Source organism: Myxine glutinosa, chromosome 6 (genome assembly GCF_964187855.1).
Source record: "Myxine glutinosa chromosome 6, kmMyxGlut1.1, whole genome shotgun sequence".
Lineage (NCBI taxonomy): Eukaryota > Metazoa > Chordata > Myxini > Myxiniformes > Myxinidae > Myxine > Myxine glutinosa.
In genome coordinates this window covers 70,038,796-70,057,384 of record NC_136266.1, presented here as the reverse complement: position 1 = coordinate 70,057,384, position 18,589 = coordinate 70,038,796, and the positions used below count along the sequence as shown (strand labels likewise).

The 18,589-nt window shown below is 47.5% G+C and overlaps 1 protein-coding gene across 5 annotated transcripts in view; it reads right to left on the bottom strand.

Annotated features, from left to right (window-relative positions):
• Positions 1-18,589, bottom strand: part of LOC137429403 (tyrosine-protein kinase fyna-like) — a 135,351-nt gene that overhangs the window by 91,430 nt on the left and 25,332 nt on the right. For 3 of the 5 annotated variants that reach the window (XM_078779995.1, XM_078779999.1, XM_078779998.1), the window contains 2 exons: positions 16,405-16,555; positions 16,187-16,312 (listed from right to left, as the gene is read on the bottom strand). In XM_078779995.1, coding sequence (XP_078636121.1) covers positions 16,187-16,312; positions 16,405-16,555 — 277 coding nt within the window. The remainder of the gene's footprint in view (positions 1-16,186; positions 16,313-16,404; positions 16,556-18,589) is intronic. The other 2 variants (XM_078779996.1, XM_078779997.1) reach the window with 1 other exon arrangement.

Here is an 18,589-nt window from a genome sequence, read left to right as displayed (position 1 = left end):
TACACATCAATGCAAGGTAATGTGACATGAGGAGCACGGGAGAGCGAGCGGAGAAAGCCCGTCCCTAGCCATACGTCACCCCCATGTCATCTACTCTACCCTTGCCCTTGCCCTTCCCCGTATTTACACAATTTACAAATCCGTCTACTGTCTCGTCCCCCCTATCTCACCTAATGCCAAATTCGTTCCCAATCCCTCCCAAGAAGGAAGGGATGGAATACCCACAATGTCTCCCCACGTCCTGATGCGTCTTTCATTCCAAATCGTTCACAAAATCTGGTGTGGAGTCCTATCACCTTGGTGAGTGGATGCGGATGGTGCGAAGAGATTTTCCTCCTAACTATCCTTCTAAATGACATTAACTTTTTACTCTACCCGGGGTCTTGCCTTGCCAATCCATTGGCCACTTTACACTATGCGGTTCTAAAAACCAATTCCCATTGACCATCTGTGGGGCTCTCCCAATTTGGGGTCTCACTCCCCCGATTTTTCTATACTATGCCCTCGCACAATTTCGGGGCTGGGTCATGTGGCTCTCCCAGCAGGTCCTACTTACCTGCGCACCTCCGCCACTGAACGTCGCCACCCGAGCTTGCCTAGCTCCTTCACTTTACCCTAACCTGGGGAAGGCACTCCCTGGCACTTACCCCCTCGATGCCCTCTCTGGCATTGGGCAACCTGGGTCCTCTCCTGGGATCCTCGGGCCCCGCTGAACTCTACTGAACTCTAACCTAACTGGCTCCCAGAGCCTACCTGCGGCCTCACCTGGCCGATAGACTACCATTGGCAGAGTGCTCAACCAACCATACGCACTAACAGGCTCACACGCCCAGCCATTCCACTTTACTCATGCACCCAACCAAAAACACTACTTTGCAACTACACGCACCACAGATGTCAATATCCAACCGATTTACCTACTCCCTCTACCTACTTTTAAACTACCCTCCCCGGGTATTCATGAAGGGGTCCATCCTTCCCCCATCCACTCCTTCGCACCATGCACTCCACTCCACGTATTCCACACTACTCACTCCACACCATTCATTCCAGACCATTTATTCCAGACCACCATTTTCTACTTGCACACCATGCAAGCCAATGCACTCAACACCATTACACATGTCCACAATACTCCACTCATACACTTTCACTTCTCCAAACCATTGCCTCATTCGCTCAGATTTTCCCACACTCACACACACATCCCTCTCGAGCATTGCCTCTCAATTTCTCATTTCAACATGCTCACCAGCAAGACTCTCATTCAATTCCTCATTTAATAAACTACACCACAAACACACTGCATCATTTAACTAACTCCTTCCCTTAATATTAGTGCTCCCCGTCATCCCTTATACTAAGCACATCCCTCGCCGTTATCATCCATCTAATCTCTCTACATCCCCACTACCTGTCCAAATGTCACTACTGACAGTCACGTGAAAAAGTAAGGACATCCCATGTAAAGTTTTGACTTTTTCAACATATTTCAACATTCAGCTATTTGATCTTCATTTCAATAATATTGATAGATAAAGGTGATATAATAAAACAAATATCATGAAACATTTACATTTTGTAGTCCATTGTATAATTTAAATAAACAAATGCAAATTTTGCATGTGGAAAAAGTAAGTACACCCCTACATTTATTACTACTTCAAATACCTAAAATTAGAATCAGGTGCACCAGCTCAGGTGCAAATGATTAGAACATCGTTAGAGAGGATCTTGGAGGAACCTGTCTTATTTAAACCTCAGACATTTTTTTGGTTTGCTCTTTGTTGTTGAATTGTGCGGCGTCACTATGCCTAGATCAATAGAGCTATCTGAGGCCTTCAGAAAGAAGGTTATAGATGCCTACGAGTCTGGGAAGGGATTTTAAAAGATCTCCAAACAATTTGAAATCAATCATTCGACTGTCCGGAAGATCATCTACAAGTGAAGAAGATTCCAAACAACTGCCATCTTGTTCAGGCCAGGCCGCCCCAGCAAGTTCAGCCTGAAAGCAGACCGCAAGATGCTGAAAGAAGTCTCTAAGAACCCCAGAATGTCATCACGGGACCTACAGGTAGCTCTTGCCACTGTTGATGTCAAAGTTCACGAGTCTACCATTAGAAAGAGGCTGCACAAATTTGATCTACATGGGAGGTGTGCCAGGAGGAAACCTTTGCTGTCCAGAAAGAACATCAGGGCAAGACTAAAGTTTGCCAATGAACACCTAGGCAAAGACCAGCACTTCTGGAACAATGTGCTCTGCACAGATGAGTCACAGGTAGAGCTATTTGGCCACAGTATCAGAAGACATGTTTGATGAAAACCAAAGACAGCATTTGATCACAAGAACCTGATACCAACTGTAAAGCATGGTGGTGGAAATATTATGGTTTGGGGCAGCTTTGCTGCATCAGGGCCTGTGCAGCTCACCATCATAGAATCCACTATGAATTCTTCATTGCACCAGAGGGTGCTTGAGGATAATATGAGGCCATCTGTCGGAAAGTTGAAGCTCAACCGAAGGTGGACCTTGCAACATGACAATGACCCTAAACATACCAGTAAATCCACCAAGGAATGGCTGAAAAGAAAGAAATGGAGGTTTCTGGAATGGCCAAGTCAAAGCCCAGATCTAAATCCCATCGAGATGTTGTGGGGGGATTTGAAACGAGCTGTGCATGCAAGAAACCACTCAAATATCGCACAGCTGAAAGAATTCTGCATGGAGGATTGGGCAAAAATTTCTCCCAGTCGATGTCAGACTGGTAGACAGTTAAAAGAAACGCCTACTTGAGGTTGTTTCTGCCAAATGGGGTCAATACCATCGATAAGAGCCAAGGGTGTACTTACTTTTCCACATGCGAAATTTGCATTTATGTTTATTTAAATTACTAGGGCATGCCCGTACTATATATATATCTAAAATTATATCCCCCCCCCTATTTACATGAAATGGTTTGGTCCAAAGCGAACGGCTTGCGAGTGGTGACAATCCCCCCCCCTCTATTTACATGCAATGGTTCGGTCCAAAGCGAACGGCTTCCGGAGTTTGGTAAAGAAATCGCCATCGCGTACACAAACGCGCAGGAAAGCGAATGAATCGCAAATTCGTTTTTATTAGTTGTAAAACATAATGCCCAATTATTCAATTAGCGCCAACGTATTTTGGCTGTTTGCAATTTAATCGCAAGGCAAAGTAGAAAGAGAAGAGGGAAAAAAAGAAAAGCCTTGCCTTGCTGCAAACAGCTGCTGCAAACAACAACAACAGGGAAGGCTGCACTGTCCGGAAGTTGGCATATCGCAGTTACGATTATTTTAGTGTTAATGGCCAATTATTCAATTAGCGCCAACGTATTTTGGCTGTTTGCAATTTAATCGCAAGGAAAAGTAGAAAGAGAAGAGGGAAAAAAAGAAAAGCCTTGCATTAACGCATTAACGCTTGCATTGCATTAACGGTTCGGCACACGTGATAGCTCGCTGCTCTCTGATTGGTTGAAGCGTTTTTTGGACATAGCTCGGTAGGTACTTGTCCGATTAATTTCAAACCTTGAAAAGGCACATCCTCGGGTCCCCAGCAATATACCTGGCAAGTTTCAAGTATATCGGACCCGTGGTTGTCGAGAAACAGCGGTCACAGACAAACACACAGACACACAGACACACAGACAGACACACAGAGATTACTGGAATTATAGATAGATACAATGGACTACAAAATGTAAATGTTTCATGATATTTGTTATATTATATCTCCTTTATCTATCAATATTGTTGAAATGAGGATCAAATATCTGTATGTTGAAATATGTTGAAAAAGTCAAAACTTTACATGGGGTGTACTTACTTTTTCACGTGACTGTAAATCTTGGTCACCTATGGTCATCTTTCTAGATCCTAATCATTATCCAAGCCCTCCCTGGCTAGTTCTCACCACCATACCCCATAAATCCTATAGCTCCTCTGCCCAAAGGGATGTGAGGGATGGTAGAGCTACCATCCCTCTCCATCGCTATCGCCATCACTACTACTTTCAAGTGTCCACTATACCTGAACCTCTCTTGCGGGAATGCATCGTCATTACAGCTCGGCTTTGTAAAGCCGGCAATGCATACGGGTGGTTTGGTCTCCTGTTGGTTGGGTCCGTCCGGCATTTTCGATTCTGGGGAGGAGGCATACTCGGACCGAGGTGGTGTGGAGAGCAAACTCCCATCCACGGGGTCGCAGGTGGCGGATAGAAAAACGGCCTCCAGATATGGAGGTTAGCTGCGAATACACAATAAGCAGTCCCCGACCAAACACGGGTTGCCCTTTGGCAAGGCATAGTACCCGGATGCCACCCGAACCAGGGTCACGGTGAAGACATTGGGAGGCAGGATGTTGGATGGTTGATGAAGCAAATTCGGACCGAGGTTCCAAGGTCCATCCCGGCGCGGAACCTTGCGGTCTCCGGCCCGATGACCCAACCTCCCCCGGTCGGAGCACCGCCCCCGCTAGGGGGCGGAGGTCCGACCTGGCCTTTCTCCCCCGAAACCGTGCCGATCGCCTGAACGACGCGGCACCGACCATACAGGGCGGGACCCGGCCCAAATCGTGCACGGCGCTCCTTGCAAAAGCGCCGCGGCAACGATCCCCGCCGGCCCCCGCAGCACACAAAGTGCACCATGCCCAGAGAGCTCGCGTCGGCTGTACATCGGCCTAAACGCTGCCCCGGTCAGTGTCGATGCTTGACTCGCATGCTCAAACCACGCGCTCCTTTCTTTACTCACACATCCCATACACTCCGTGCACTCTTTTACTGCACTCTCTCTCCATGCACACCAACCAGGCACACTCACACACTCTGTTACACACCTCTCTCACGCACACCCTGGCGCACTATGCTCCGTTACGTACTCCGTAACACTCGTGGGTGTGCACTCTTGCATCCACCCACTCAGCGCACACCTACCCACGGGTGTGCAATCTCTTGTCACACACCCAATAACACGCTCTGGTGTGCTCTCCCGCACACTCTCCACAACCATTGCACACTCTGTGTCGCACTCCATTCCACACTCTTCCAATGCACACTCTGTACCGCATTCATCACACATACACTCCGATGTGCATTCACTCTCGCACTCGGTAACACACTCGCGCTCTGGCGCCATTCACTCACGCACGCCATTCGCTCACGCACGCCATTCTCTCTCACACAGCGCACCACGGACCTCCTACGAGCGCCCGGGTGACGCCGGGATCCCAAGCGCGCAAAAAATCCTTTCGAGCCAAACCTTTTCACGCCATATACAGCCCGGCTTACCTTTGGGATCCTCCTCTCCACTCGCACCTGCAAACTTTCATTGGGATTAGGCAGCACGACATCATGATGTGAACACGGACTTTGTACATAATCCATCTCTTCCTTCAATTCATGTACTACCTCTGTCGTCTTTTCAACCCCAATTTCCACTATTTCTTTGATTGCAATTTATTTTACCTTGTTAAGCTCGACGACCGTTGGTGCTAATAAAATAAAATTTTCTAATTCTGCCGCCATCGGCTTTTCTATCCCCCGTGTTGTGATTTCTATCCCCCGTGTCGTGATTTATATCCCGGTCCACCCGACTGTGCCTTGCTCCACCTCGCTTTTCCCGTGCTCCTCAAGCCGCGCTACCCCATCGCATACCCATGTGTCCTTCCCGCTCGACCTGCGGTCTATGTCCTTCCCATATTTTTTATCTGGCCACCCACTCTGTTTTCAAACCCTGTTAACCCGTCATTCATGCCTTTCATTAGATTCTCTCGGGTGGCCATCCTTTTTTCCAACCCCGTTAACGCCTCATTCATTTCTCTGGCTTGGCCACCCATGTCCTTCAATTGGGCCCCTAATTTGCTTCCGAATCCCCCTAATTTGCTTTCTAACCCCCCAATTTTGCTTTCTAACCCCCCAATTTGACTTCCCAATTGCTCCCCCATTCTGTTTTCCATTACCTCACTATCGGCCCTCATTTCTTCCATCTCCTTCCTCAATCCCCCAATTTGGCTTCCCAATTGCTCCCTGTTCTTTTCCATCTCCAATTGTATGGCTGCCTGCAGCTGCGCAATGAGGGCCTGCATATCCATCCCTCCCACTTGCGCAGCGGGCGCGGCCCTCGTCGCCATGTGCGAAGCGCCGCCATTTTGTGCGCCTGCAACCCCCACTGCCGCACCCTCATTCCTTTCCTCCTCCATCTCTCCCAATTGTTCTTCCCTGGGGTCCTGAGTTAATTCTAACCCCTCCTCTTCATCTACCCCCACCGGCATCCGATCGCCTTGGCTATCCATGGCGCGATTTAAAATGTAGATGTTAATAAAATTTCGGCCACTCGTAATTTTGAGCAAATTTTTGTCCAAAATATAAAAATTTGGTTCAGGTCCAAATCCCACTTCCAGACACCAATTGTTGCGGCCAATATGCACAATTGGTGTCCAAAATTTGGTCTACTAAATTTAGTCCCAGGTTCCAAATCCCCACTCCTGACTACCAATTGTTGCGGATCTCGGTCGTCGGCTCTCCCCTTATCAAGGGGGGGTTAATCCCCTTGTCCTTTTATCTGGCCGACCCGAGTCCTGGAAGTTATACGCTCCTTCCGGTCAGTATTAGGTAGGGTTATCGGTCGACTTGGTCCGAATACCTAATTACTAACACCGACCGTAAAGCAGGGAGATAACTCCCGCCCGAACCACGGCATTAGTGGACACGCCGAGCGAAGCGAGCCGCGATCTGGGCCGTTAACAAGGACTAAACCCGATTCTGAGCGGGTCCTAATCGTGCCACGTTTATCCAATTGAGAAAAGACTAATGCGATCGGATAAGAGGAAACCAAGAAAGAAGAATGCAATTTATTACAAATGTACAGAAAGAAGAGGAAACGAAAGGAATGTACAAGATAGGAAGAGGAAGAAGCAGTTACACAGGGCAGCCTTAAACAGTCTTATTCTTAATACCCAGGACAAACGGGCCCGTCTCACATACACACTCACACGGGGATTGTCGATGGTTGATGATCACCAACACGTCGAAGGCTCCAGCCCGGCTCCGGTCCAAGCTCCGATCCAGCGGACGAAACCCGGCAAGCAGCGCCGCGTGTAGTTGGAACGTGCACGGACAATTATATAACGGGGGGAAGCTGGTGTCCTAGCGTACGTAATAGGCATACTATTCGCGCCAAACGCCCCCTCTCCAATGTTCTCTTAATCAGCGCGCTTCCTTGCAGTCCTCACAGTCCTCTTGCAAAGCATGTTTCCAACCAGACCTCTTAATACACGCTGCCGCTGTAAGTCCTCGCTGGCAAGCCCTCCTTTAATAAGGTCCTCCTTTAATCAGCGCCACTGCATCAGTCCTTCGCGAGAGTCCTTTGTAACGCGATAAGTCCTGTAAAAGGGCTTTGCGTTCGCGCTTTTATAACGCAACCAAGCGATCACTCTGCGAGCCCCAAAGCCACGCCTGTCGGTGATGTCACTTCAGCCCTGGTTGGCTGGTTATCGCTTACCGGCCCCGCCTTTGACGGCTGGATGACTTGGCCACACCTTCTTCTTGGCGTTCCGCCACCTTTTTCCGGGCTTCACCTCGTGGCTTATGGCGGCGTTTAGCAAGCGCTAAGGCAGCTGCTGCTGGCCGAGGCGCGTAACAATTTGGGAGAGCCATGGGGCAGACTGGAGGGCGCGTAATGGCGTCGCTTGGAGAGGGAGGCTTGCAAAATTAATGAAATGGGGCCTACTCCTTATTTGATTGACACAACGCAGATTCAAATATTGGAAACACGGCCTTATCTAAACACATATTAATGAAATAACTGAAGTCCTATGGTGACCTACATGTTGATGTGGCCTATCTATGGGGTGCTACCTTTAACCTTTAATGATGTTGAATTTACAAAAAGTGTGGGTTCTCAAAACCGCAACACTGCACCCCCCCCCCCCCCCACCTTTTTCCAGGATCGCCCCGAGCCGAAACAAAAGGACTATCTTTTAAATTAATGTGACACTTAGGTGTGGTTACCCTCTACTTTTAACCTACTGCCCTGAGTGCGACAGTTTTAACACTAGATATGTCCCCCCTGCTGCGTTGCGTCCTACCTATCTGACTCACGCCCACAATTAACCGAATTACGGAATGGTTCTCAAACTAAACATTTAAGCCGGTGGGGAGCATTATTTACAAGACTACTAATATTTGATTATTTACAAAACTAGAACCCAGGACCTGTCTTTTGTGGGAAAAAAGAAGAACTTTTGAAAAGAGGAAAATGCCATTGCAATGCACTGCACCGATACACAATACCCATATGTACCAATCAATGCACCATGATGAAAAAAACATGCATGAAAAGCACCATAATAAACAAATGCACCAAAAAGCACCAAAAATGCACAAAACAACCACTTCAAAGTTATGAATGGCGTCTTCTGGGCTTCTCTGCTGGGCTGATGTATCTTGGCTTGATCTTCTTGCTTGATGTTACTTAATAAAAAGGGCACACACCGTGTCCGCTTTTTTAATTTATGGCCAGCAGGGCCAACTCAGGTGGTCCACCTGCATGGCATGTGCGCCACTCAAGAACAGTGGTCCGCAAGCCAGATACGGCTGGCAGCAAAGGTCTGTCCCAACAGAGATGCCAGGCCACAGAACGTGTGGTCCATAAGTGCCAGGCCACAGAACGTGTGGTCCAGATGGTGTATCAGTGCAGGCAGCCGGCAACAGCAAGGTGCAGGCAGCAAGAGTGCGGGCGCACAATTCAGGGCACCTGCACACTCCCCTAAGACAAAAGACCATGGTCCATGAGTGGGGAGGCAGACAAAGCAGAGGTTAGCGTGGGACAAGGGTGCAAGGGTACACATCAATGCAAGGTAATGTGACATGAGGAGCACGGGAGAGCGAGCGGAGAAAGCCCGTCCCTAGCCATACGTCACCCCCATGTCATCTACTCTACCCTTGCCCTTGCCCTTCCCCGTATTTACACAATTTACAAATCCGTCTACTGTCTCGTCCCCCCTATCTCACCTAATGCCAAATTCGTTCCCAATCCCTCCCAAGAAGGAAGGGATGGAATACCCACAATGTCTCCCCACGTCCTGATGCGTCTTTCATTCCAAATCGTTCACAAAATCTGGTGTGGAGTCCTATCACCTTGGTGAGTGGATGCGGATGGTGCGAAGAGATTTTCCTCCTAACTATCCTTCTAAATGACATTAACTTTTTACTCTACCCGGGGTCTTGCCTTGCCAATCCATTGGCCACTTTACACTATGCGGTTCTAAAAACCAATTCCCATTGACCATCTGTGGGGCTCTCCCAATTTGGGGTCTCACTCCCCCGATTTTTCTATACTATGCCCTCGCACAATTTCGGGGCTGGGTCATGTGGCTCTCCCAGCAGGTCCTACTTACCTGCGCACCTCCGCCACTGAACGTCGCCACCCGAGCTTGCCTAGCTCCTTCACTTTACCCTAACCTGGGGAAGGCACTCCCTGGCACTTACCCCCTCGATGCCCTCTCTGGCATTGGGCAACCTGGGTCCTCTCCTGGGATCCTCGGGCCCCGCTGAACTCTACTGAACTCTAACCTAACTGGCTCCCAGAGCCTACCTGCGGCCTCACCTGGCCGATAGACTACCATTGGCAGAGTGCTCAACCAACCATACGCACTAACAGGCTCACACGCCCAGCCATTCCACTTTACTCATGCACCCAACCAAAAACACTACTTTGCAACTACACGCACCACAGATGTCAATATCCAACCGATTTACCTACTCCCTCTACCTACTTTTAAACTACCCTCCCCGGGTATTCATGAAGGGGTCCATCCTTCCCCCATCCACTCCTTCGCACCATGCACTCCACTCCACGTATTCCACACTACTCACTCCACACCATTCATTCCAGACCATTTATTCCAGACCACCATTTTCTACTTGCACACCATGCAAGCCAATGCACTCAACACCATTACACATGTCCACAATACTCCACTCATACACTTTCACTTCTCCAAACCATTGCCTCATTCGCTCAGATTTTCCCACACTCACACACACATCCCTCTCGAGCATTGCCTCTCAATTTCTCATTTCAACATGCTCACCAGCAAGACTCTCATTCAATTCCTCATTTAATAAACTACACCACAAACACACTGCATCATTTAACTAACTCCTTCCCTTAATATTAGTGCTCCCCGTCATCCCTTATACTAAGCACATCCCTCGCCGTTATCATCCATCTAATCTCTCTACATCCCCACTACCTGTCCAAATGTCACTACTGACAGTCACGTGAAAAAGTAAGGACATCCCATGTAAAGTTTTGACTTTTTCAACATATTTCAACATTCAGCTATTTGATCTTCATTTCAATAATATTGATAGATAAAGGTGATATAATAAAACAAATATCATGAAACATTTACATTTTGTAGTCCATTGTATAATTTAAATAAACAAATGCAAATTTTGCATGTGGAAAAAGTAAGTACACCCCTACATTTATTACTACTTCAAATACCTAAAATTAGAATCAGGTGCACCAGCTCAGGTGCAAATGATTAGAACATCGTTAGAGAGGATCTTGGAGGAACCTGTCTTATTTAAACCTCAGACATTTTTTTGGTTTGCTCTTTGTTGTTGAATTGTGCGGCGTCACTATGCCTAGATCAATAGAGCTATCTGAGGCCTTCAGAAAGAAGGTTATAGATGCCTACGAGTCTGGGAAGGGATTTTAAAAGATCTCCAAACAATTTGAAATCAATCATTCGACTGTCCGGAAGATCATCTACAAGTGAAGAAGATTCCAAACAACTGCCATCTTGTTCAGGCCAGGCCGCCCCAGCAAGTTCAGCCTGAAAGCAGACCGCAAGATGCTGAAAGAAGTCTCTAAGAACCCCAGAATGTCATCACGGGACCTACAGGTAGCTCTTGCCACTGTTGATGTCAAAGTTCACGAGTCTACCATTAGAAAGAGGCTGCACAAATTTGATCTACATGGGAGGTGTGCCAGGAGGAAACCTTTGCTGTCCAGAAAGAACATCAGGGCAAGACTAAAGTTTGCCAATGAACACCTAGGCAAAGACCAGCACTTCTGGAACAATGTGCTCTGCACAGATGAGTCACAGGTAGAGCTATTTGGCCACAGTATCAGAAGACATGTTTGATGAAAACCAAAGACAGCATTTGATCACAAGAACCTGATACCAACTGTAAAGCATGGTGGTGGAAATATTATGGTTTGGGGCAGCTTTGCTGCATCAGGGCCTGTGCAGCTCACCATCATAGAATCCACTATGAATTCTTCATTGCACCAGAGGGTGCTTGAGGATAATATGAGGCCATCTGTCGGAAAGTTGAAGCTCAACCGAAGGTGGACCTTGCAACATGACAATGACCCTAAACATACCAGTAAATCCACCAAGGAATGGCTGAAAAGAAAGAAATGGAGGTTTCTGGAATGGCCAAGTCAAAGCCCAGATCTAAATCCCATCGAGATGTTGTGGGGGGATTTGAAACGAGCTGTGCATGCAAGAAACCACTCAAATATCGCACAGCTGAAAGAATTCTGCATGGAGGATTGGGCAAAAATTTCTCCCAGTCGATGTCAGACTGGTAGACAGTTAAAAGAAACGCCTACTTGAGGTTGTTTCTGCCAAATGGGGTCAATACCATCGATAAGAGCCAAGGGTGTACTTACTTTTCCACATGCGAAATTTGCATTTATGTTTATTTAAATTATACAATGGACTACAAAATGTAAATGTTTCATGATATTTGTTATATTATATCTCCTTTATCTATCAATATTGTTGAAATGAGGATCAAATATCTGTATGTTGAAATATGTTGAAAAAGTCAAAACTTTACATGGGGTGTACTTACTTTTTCACGTGACTGTAAATCTTGGTCACCTATGGTCATCTTTCTAGATCCTAATCATTATCCAAGCCCTCCCTGGCTAGTTCTCACCACCATACCCCATAAATCCTATAGCTCCTCTGCCCAAAGGGATGTGAGGGATGGTAGAGCTACCATCCCTCTCCATCGCTATCGCCATCACTACTACTTTCAAGTGTCCACTATACCTGAACCTCTCTTGCGGGAATGCATCGTCATTACAGCTCGGCTTTGTAAAGCCGGCAATGCATACGGGTGGTTTGGTCTCCTGTTGGTTGGGTCCGTCCGGCATTTTCGATTCTGGGGAGGAGGCATACTCGGACCGAGGTGGTGTGGAGAGCAAACTCCCATCCACGGGGTCGCAGGTGGCGGATAGAAAAACGGCCTCCAGATATGGAGGTTAGCTGCGAATACACAATAAGCAGTCCCCGACCAAACACGGGTTGCCCTTTGGCAAGGCATAGTACCCGGATGCCACCCGAACCAGGGTCACGGTGAAGACATTGGGAGGCAGGATGTTGGATGGTTGATGAAGCAAATTCGGACCGAGGTTCCAAGGTCCATCCCGGCGCGGAACCTTGCGGTCTCCGGCCCGATGACCCAACCTCCCCCGGTCGGAGCACCGCCCCCGCTAGGGGGCGGAGGTCCGACCTGGCCTTTCTCCCCCGAAACCGTGCCGATCGCCTGAACGATGCGGCACCGACCATACAGGGCGGGACCCGGCCCAAATCGTGCACGGCGCTCCTTGCAAAAGCGCCGCGGCAACGATCCCCGCCGGCCCCCGCAGCACACAAAGTGCACCATGCCCAGAGAGCTCGCGTCGGCTGTACATCGGCCTAAACGCTGCCCCGGTCAGTGTCGATGCTTGACTCGCATGCTCAAACCACGCGCTCCTTTCTTTACTCACACATCCCATACACTCCGTGCACTCTTTTACTGCACTCTCTCTCCATGCACACCAACCAGGCACACTCACACACTCTGTTACACACCTCTCTCACGCACACCCTGGCGCACTATGCTCCGTTACGTACTCCGTAACACTCGTGGGTGTGCACTCTTGCATCCACCCACTCAGCGCACACCTACCCACGGGTGTGCAATCTCTTGTCACACACCCAATAACACGCTCTGGTGTGCTCTCCCGCACACTCTCCACAACCATTGCACACTCTGTGTCGCACTCCATTCCACACTCTTCCAATGCACACTCTGTACCGCATTCATCACACATACACTCCGATGTGCATTCACTCTCGCACTCGGTAACACACTCGCGCTCTGGCGCCATTCACTCACGCACGCCATTCGCTCACGCACGCCATTCTCTCTCACACAGCGCACCACGGACCTCCTACGAGCGCCCGGGTGACGCCGGGATCCCAAGCGCGCAAAAAATCCTTTCGAGCCAAACCTTTTCACGCCATATACAGCCCGGCTTACCTTTGGGATCCTCCTCTCCACTCGCACCTGCAAACTTTCATTGGGATTAGGCAGCACGACATCATGATGTGAACACGGACTTTGTACATAATCCATCTCTTCCTTCAATTCATGTACTACCTCTGTCGTCTTTTCAACCCCAATTTCCACTATTTCTTTGATTGCAATTTATTTTACCTTGTTAAGCTCGACGACCGTTGGTGCTAATAAAATAAAATTTTCTAATTCTGCCGCCATCGGCTTTTCTATCCCCCGTGTTGTGATTTCTATCCCCCGTGTCGTGATTTATATCCCGGTCCACCCGACTGTGCCTTGCTCCACCTCGCTTTTCCCGTGCTCCTCAAGCCGCGCTACCCCATCGCATACCCATGTGTCCTTCCCGCTCGACCTGCGGTCTATGTCCTTCCCATATTTTTTATCTGGCCACCCACTCTGTTTTCAAACCCTGTTAACCCGTCATTCATGCCTTTCATTAGATTCTCTCGGGTGGCCATCCTTTTTTCCAACCCCGTTAACGCCTCATTCATTTCTCTGGCTTGGCCACCCATGTCCTTCAATTGGGCCCCTAATTTGCTTCCGAATCCCCCTAATTTGCTTTCTAACCCCCCAATTTTGCTTTCTAACCCCCCAATTTGACTTCCCAATTGCTCCCCCATTCTGTTTTCCATTACCTCACTATCGGCCCTCATTTCTTCCATCTCCTTCCTCAATCCCCCAATTTGGCTTCCCAATTGCTCCCTGTTCTTTTTCATCTCCAATTGTATGGCTGCCTGCAGCTGCGCAATGAGGGCCTGCATATCCATCCCTCCCACTTGCGCAGCGGGCGCGGCCCTCGTCGCCATGTGCGAAGCGCCGCCATTTTGTGCGCCTGCAACCCCCACTGCCGCACCCTCATTCCTTTCCTCCTCCATCTCTCCCAATTGTTCTTCCCTGGGGTCCTGAGTTAATTCTAACCCCTCCTCTTCATCTACCCCCACCGGCATCCGATCGCCTTGGCTATCCATGGCGCGATTTAAAATGTAGATGTTAATAAAATTTCGGCCACTCGTAATTTTGAGCAAATTTTTGTCCAAAATATAAAAATTTGGTTCAGGTCCAAATCCCACTTCCAGACACCAATTGTTGCGGCCAATATGCACAATTGGTGTCCAAAATTTGGTCTACTAAATTTAGTCCCAGGTTCCAAATCCCCACTCCTGACTACCAATTGTTGCGGATCTCGGTCGTCGGCTCTCCCCTTATCAAGGGGGGGGTTAATCCCCTTGTCCTTTTATCTGGCCGACCCGAGTCCTGGAAGTTATACGCTCCTTCCGGTCAGTATTAGGTAGGGTTATCGGTCGACTTGGTCCGAATACCTAATTACTAACACCGACCGTAAAGCAGGGAGATAACTCCCGCCCGAACCACGGCATTAGTGGACACGCCGAGCGAAGCGAGCCGCGATCTGGGCCGTTAACAAGGACTAAACCCGATTCTGAGCGGGTCCTAATCGTGCCACGTTTATCCAATTGAGAAAAGACTAATGCGATCGGATAAGAGGAAACCAAGAAAGAAGAATGCAATTTATTACAAATGTACAGAAAGAAGAGGAAACGAAAGGAATGTACAAGATAGGAAGAGGAAGAAGCAGTTACACAGGGCAGCCTTAAACAGTCTTATTCTTAATACCCAGGACAAACGGGCCCGTCTCACATACACACTCACACGGGGATTGTCGATGGTTGATGATCACCAACACGTCGAAGGCTCCAGCCCGGCTCCGGTCCAAGCTCCGATCCAGCGGACGAAACCCGGCAAGCAGCGCCGCGTGTAGTTGGAACGTGCACGGACAATTATATAACGGGGGGAAGCTGGTGTCCTAGCGTACGTAATAGGCATACTATTCGCGCCAAACGCCCCCTCTCCAATGTTCTCTTAATCAGCGCGCTTCCTTGCAGTCCTCACAGTCCTCTTGCAAAGCATGTTTCCAACCAGACCTCTTAATACACGCTGCCGCTGTAAGTCCTCGCTGGCAAGCCCTCCTTTAATAAGGTCCTCCTTTAATCAGCGCCACTGCATCAGTCCTTCGCGAGAGTCCTTTGTAACGCGATAAGTCCTGTAAAAGGGCTTTGCGTTCGCGCTTTTATAACGCAACCAAGCGATCACTCTGCGAGCCCCAAAGCCACGCCTGTTGGTGATGTCACTTCAGCCCTGGTTGGCTGGTTATCGCTTACCGGCCCCGCCTTTGACGGCTGGATGATGTGGCCACACCTTCTTCTTGGCGTTCCGCCCCTTTTTTCCGGGCCTCACCTCGTGGCTTATGGCGGCGTTTATCGAACGCTAAGACAGCTGCTGCTGGCCGAGGCGCGTAACAATTTGGGAGAGCCATGGGGCAGACTGGAGGGCACGTAATGGCGTCGCTTGGAGAGGGAGGCTTGCAAAATTAATGAAATGGGGCCTACTCCTTATTTGATTGACACAACGCAGATTCAACTATTGGAAACACGGCCTTATCTAAACACATATTAATAAAATAACTGAAGTCCTACAGTGACCTACGTGTTGCTGTGGCCTATCTATGGGGTGCTACCTTTAACCTTTAATGATGTTGAATTTACAAAAAGTGTGGGTTCTCAAAACCGCAACAATATATATATAAATATATATTATATATATATATACATATCAATTTCTTTGTTTAGTCATAGTACAGTAATCTCTGCGTCCATCACTGAAAACAGCTATAACCGTGCTCACAGTATTAAATGAGTGCATTGTAGAACAATCAAGTCGATAAGTTGACTCTTCATAAGTGCTGATACTCCTTCGTCTGACTTCAAATGTGATCCATGTTGTTACCTGTAAAGACCTTGGTAATAGATCCAGTGTAAATCTCGTTCTCTATTTGCAGTGATTGCGACGGAATTGTCCAGACTTCCTTCTGTTCATTTATTGATTTCATGGGTTCACGTAACAAGTTTGTCTCTGCAAAAAGGAGGTGAACACATATGTATGTTTTCGTACTCGAGATTCTTCCTTCACATCTTTCAATTCAACAATCACTAAAAAATATTTACCTTGACGAGTTTGACTTGAAATTAATTCATTAACTTTAAATTCTTTCATACCCTCGATATTCAACAATTTCTTCATCATTTCATTTTTCAAATCCATGGTCAAAGACTTCCTCACATCTGGTTTCCTGTTTGATTCCAAGTCTTGATATCTCTTTGAAATTGGTCGAGGGAGGAGTGGGGGAGGAGGGGGCGAGATGAAAATAGGAATGTATTAATCATTTTTAACTTCCTGTAAGCAGTGATCAAGATGGTGGTTCAGAATTTGACCTGGACTTTTCTTTACAAGATTCAGAGTAATTTAAGTACAGTTTGTGCAAAAAAACCCCCATAAATTTGACCCTCTTGAGAGTTATATTTATTGATATTAAAAAAAAACCTTACCGTACACCACCCTTAAAGCTTGGTTTGCAAGCCACCGTCTACAATTCCAATAGAAGAGACATAATTACTCTCTTATGGAAAATGTTTTTCGAGTTTGTTTTATCCTAAAAAAATAGACCATAGTAAACACACATTCGTATTAAAAGATTGCCTTTATAACCTATCCTTATGAAGGGGGACAGACATCTGTACAAACACACAAACTGACATTGTGTTTTATATGGTAGACTAGTGGGATCACCCGTGGGAATCCCACGGGCATGGACATGTGTGACATTTGGACATCTTCATTTAGTTGCTGCACATTCAGTTTTACAAAATGGTTACTGGCAATTTATCAGATCCACAAATGATGTAATTTACTTCTGATAACATGTGAATGCAGGTGCATGCACATGGGAAATACAGTTTGAAATGTGTAATTACATCTCATGTGAAATGTGACTTCAAGAGCTCAAATCCTCTCCCTCCCTGCCCCCATCCCTCACATATCACGCACACTGCACTGGGGAGTGGATCACCCACAGGGGAGTGGGTCACACATGGGGGAGTGGGTCACACACAGGGGAATGGATCACACATGGGGAGTGGGTCACACATGGGGGAGTGGGTCACATACCGGAGAGTGAGTCACACACCGGGGAGTGAGTCACATATGGGGGAGTGGGTCACATATGGGGGAGTGGATCACACACGGGGGAGTGGGTCACACATGGGGGAGTGGATCACACACGGGGGAGTGGGTCACACACGGGGGAGTGGGTCACACACGGGGGAGTGGGTCACACACGGGGGAGGGGGAGAGCATCACGACATTCATCGGTGGTCTCGTTCTGTTGCCTCATTTTTTATTCATTTTGAAAATGGCAGTTACAAATGACCCTCATTCATTGAACATTGAGACAGTGCTGACATAAAGAAGCAGGAATGACCACCCACATACCCCACATTACGCAACCCTGAGCTAAAGACAGCTCGGATGCACACGACGCATATGGAGTATATTCTGACGCTGAGAGCAACTCGCATCAAGAACCAGACAAAACAATGTGCGCAACATGTGCCAGCACGGGATCACGACGAATGGCAGTGGCCCCTTCCGCAGCGATTATAATCGTAATTACCGGTACCGGACCAGATTATTTCCCATCTGTGTTTATTTTTTTTATTTCACATCTGTGAATTGCATGTCCATGCACACGTGAAATGGAGTTTCTTTATTAATCCTGGATTTGAACACAATTCAGCCTTGAAAACTAGTGCATAAACAAAAAATATATATATTAAAGATTTCACGATTTTATTTCCTATAGCTATGAAATGCATCTTCTTTGGGCAGTGTATAATCACTCCGATGAAACAGGCATTACCTGGTTTCCTTTGCTTGAGTTGTAATCAAAATGTACCTTTGTTTCTTCAAAAAGTAATTTATGATCGAAGACGTGTTGATTCAGGCTTAAAATGCACATCAGAGGCCTGTCAGAGGCCTATGAACCCCATGACTCTTCTTCATTTTAAAACTTGAATGTATCGAAAACTTTTCGCTTTACAAAGTAAAAGGAGATTAAAACCAAACGTTATTAATAAATATTGTATTCCATAGTTAGTTTACATTATTATGTACATTTTTGAAGTACTGTACTGTATTATTTAATTCCATGGTTGGAAAAGAGTTGACTTGCTTTAAACAAACTCTATATATACACCCCAGGAATATGTAAATATACTAGTACCCGACTGCAAAGCCGCAATGAGCCGGCGAAGCCAAAGCCTCTTGCCACTATTTTACCCATCACTATGGCAT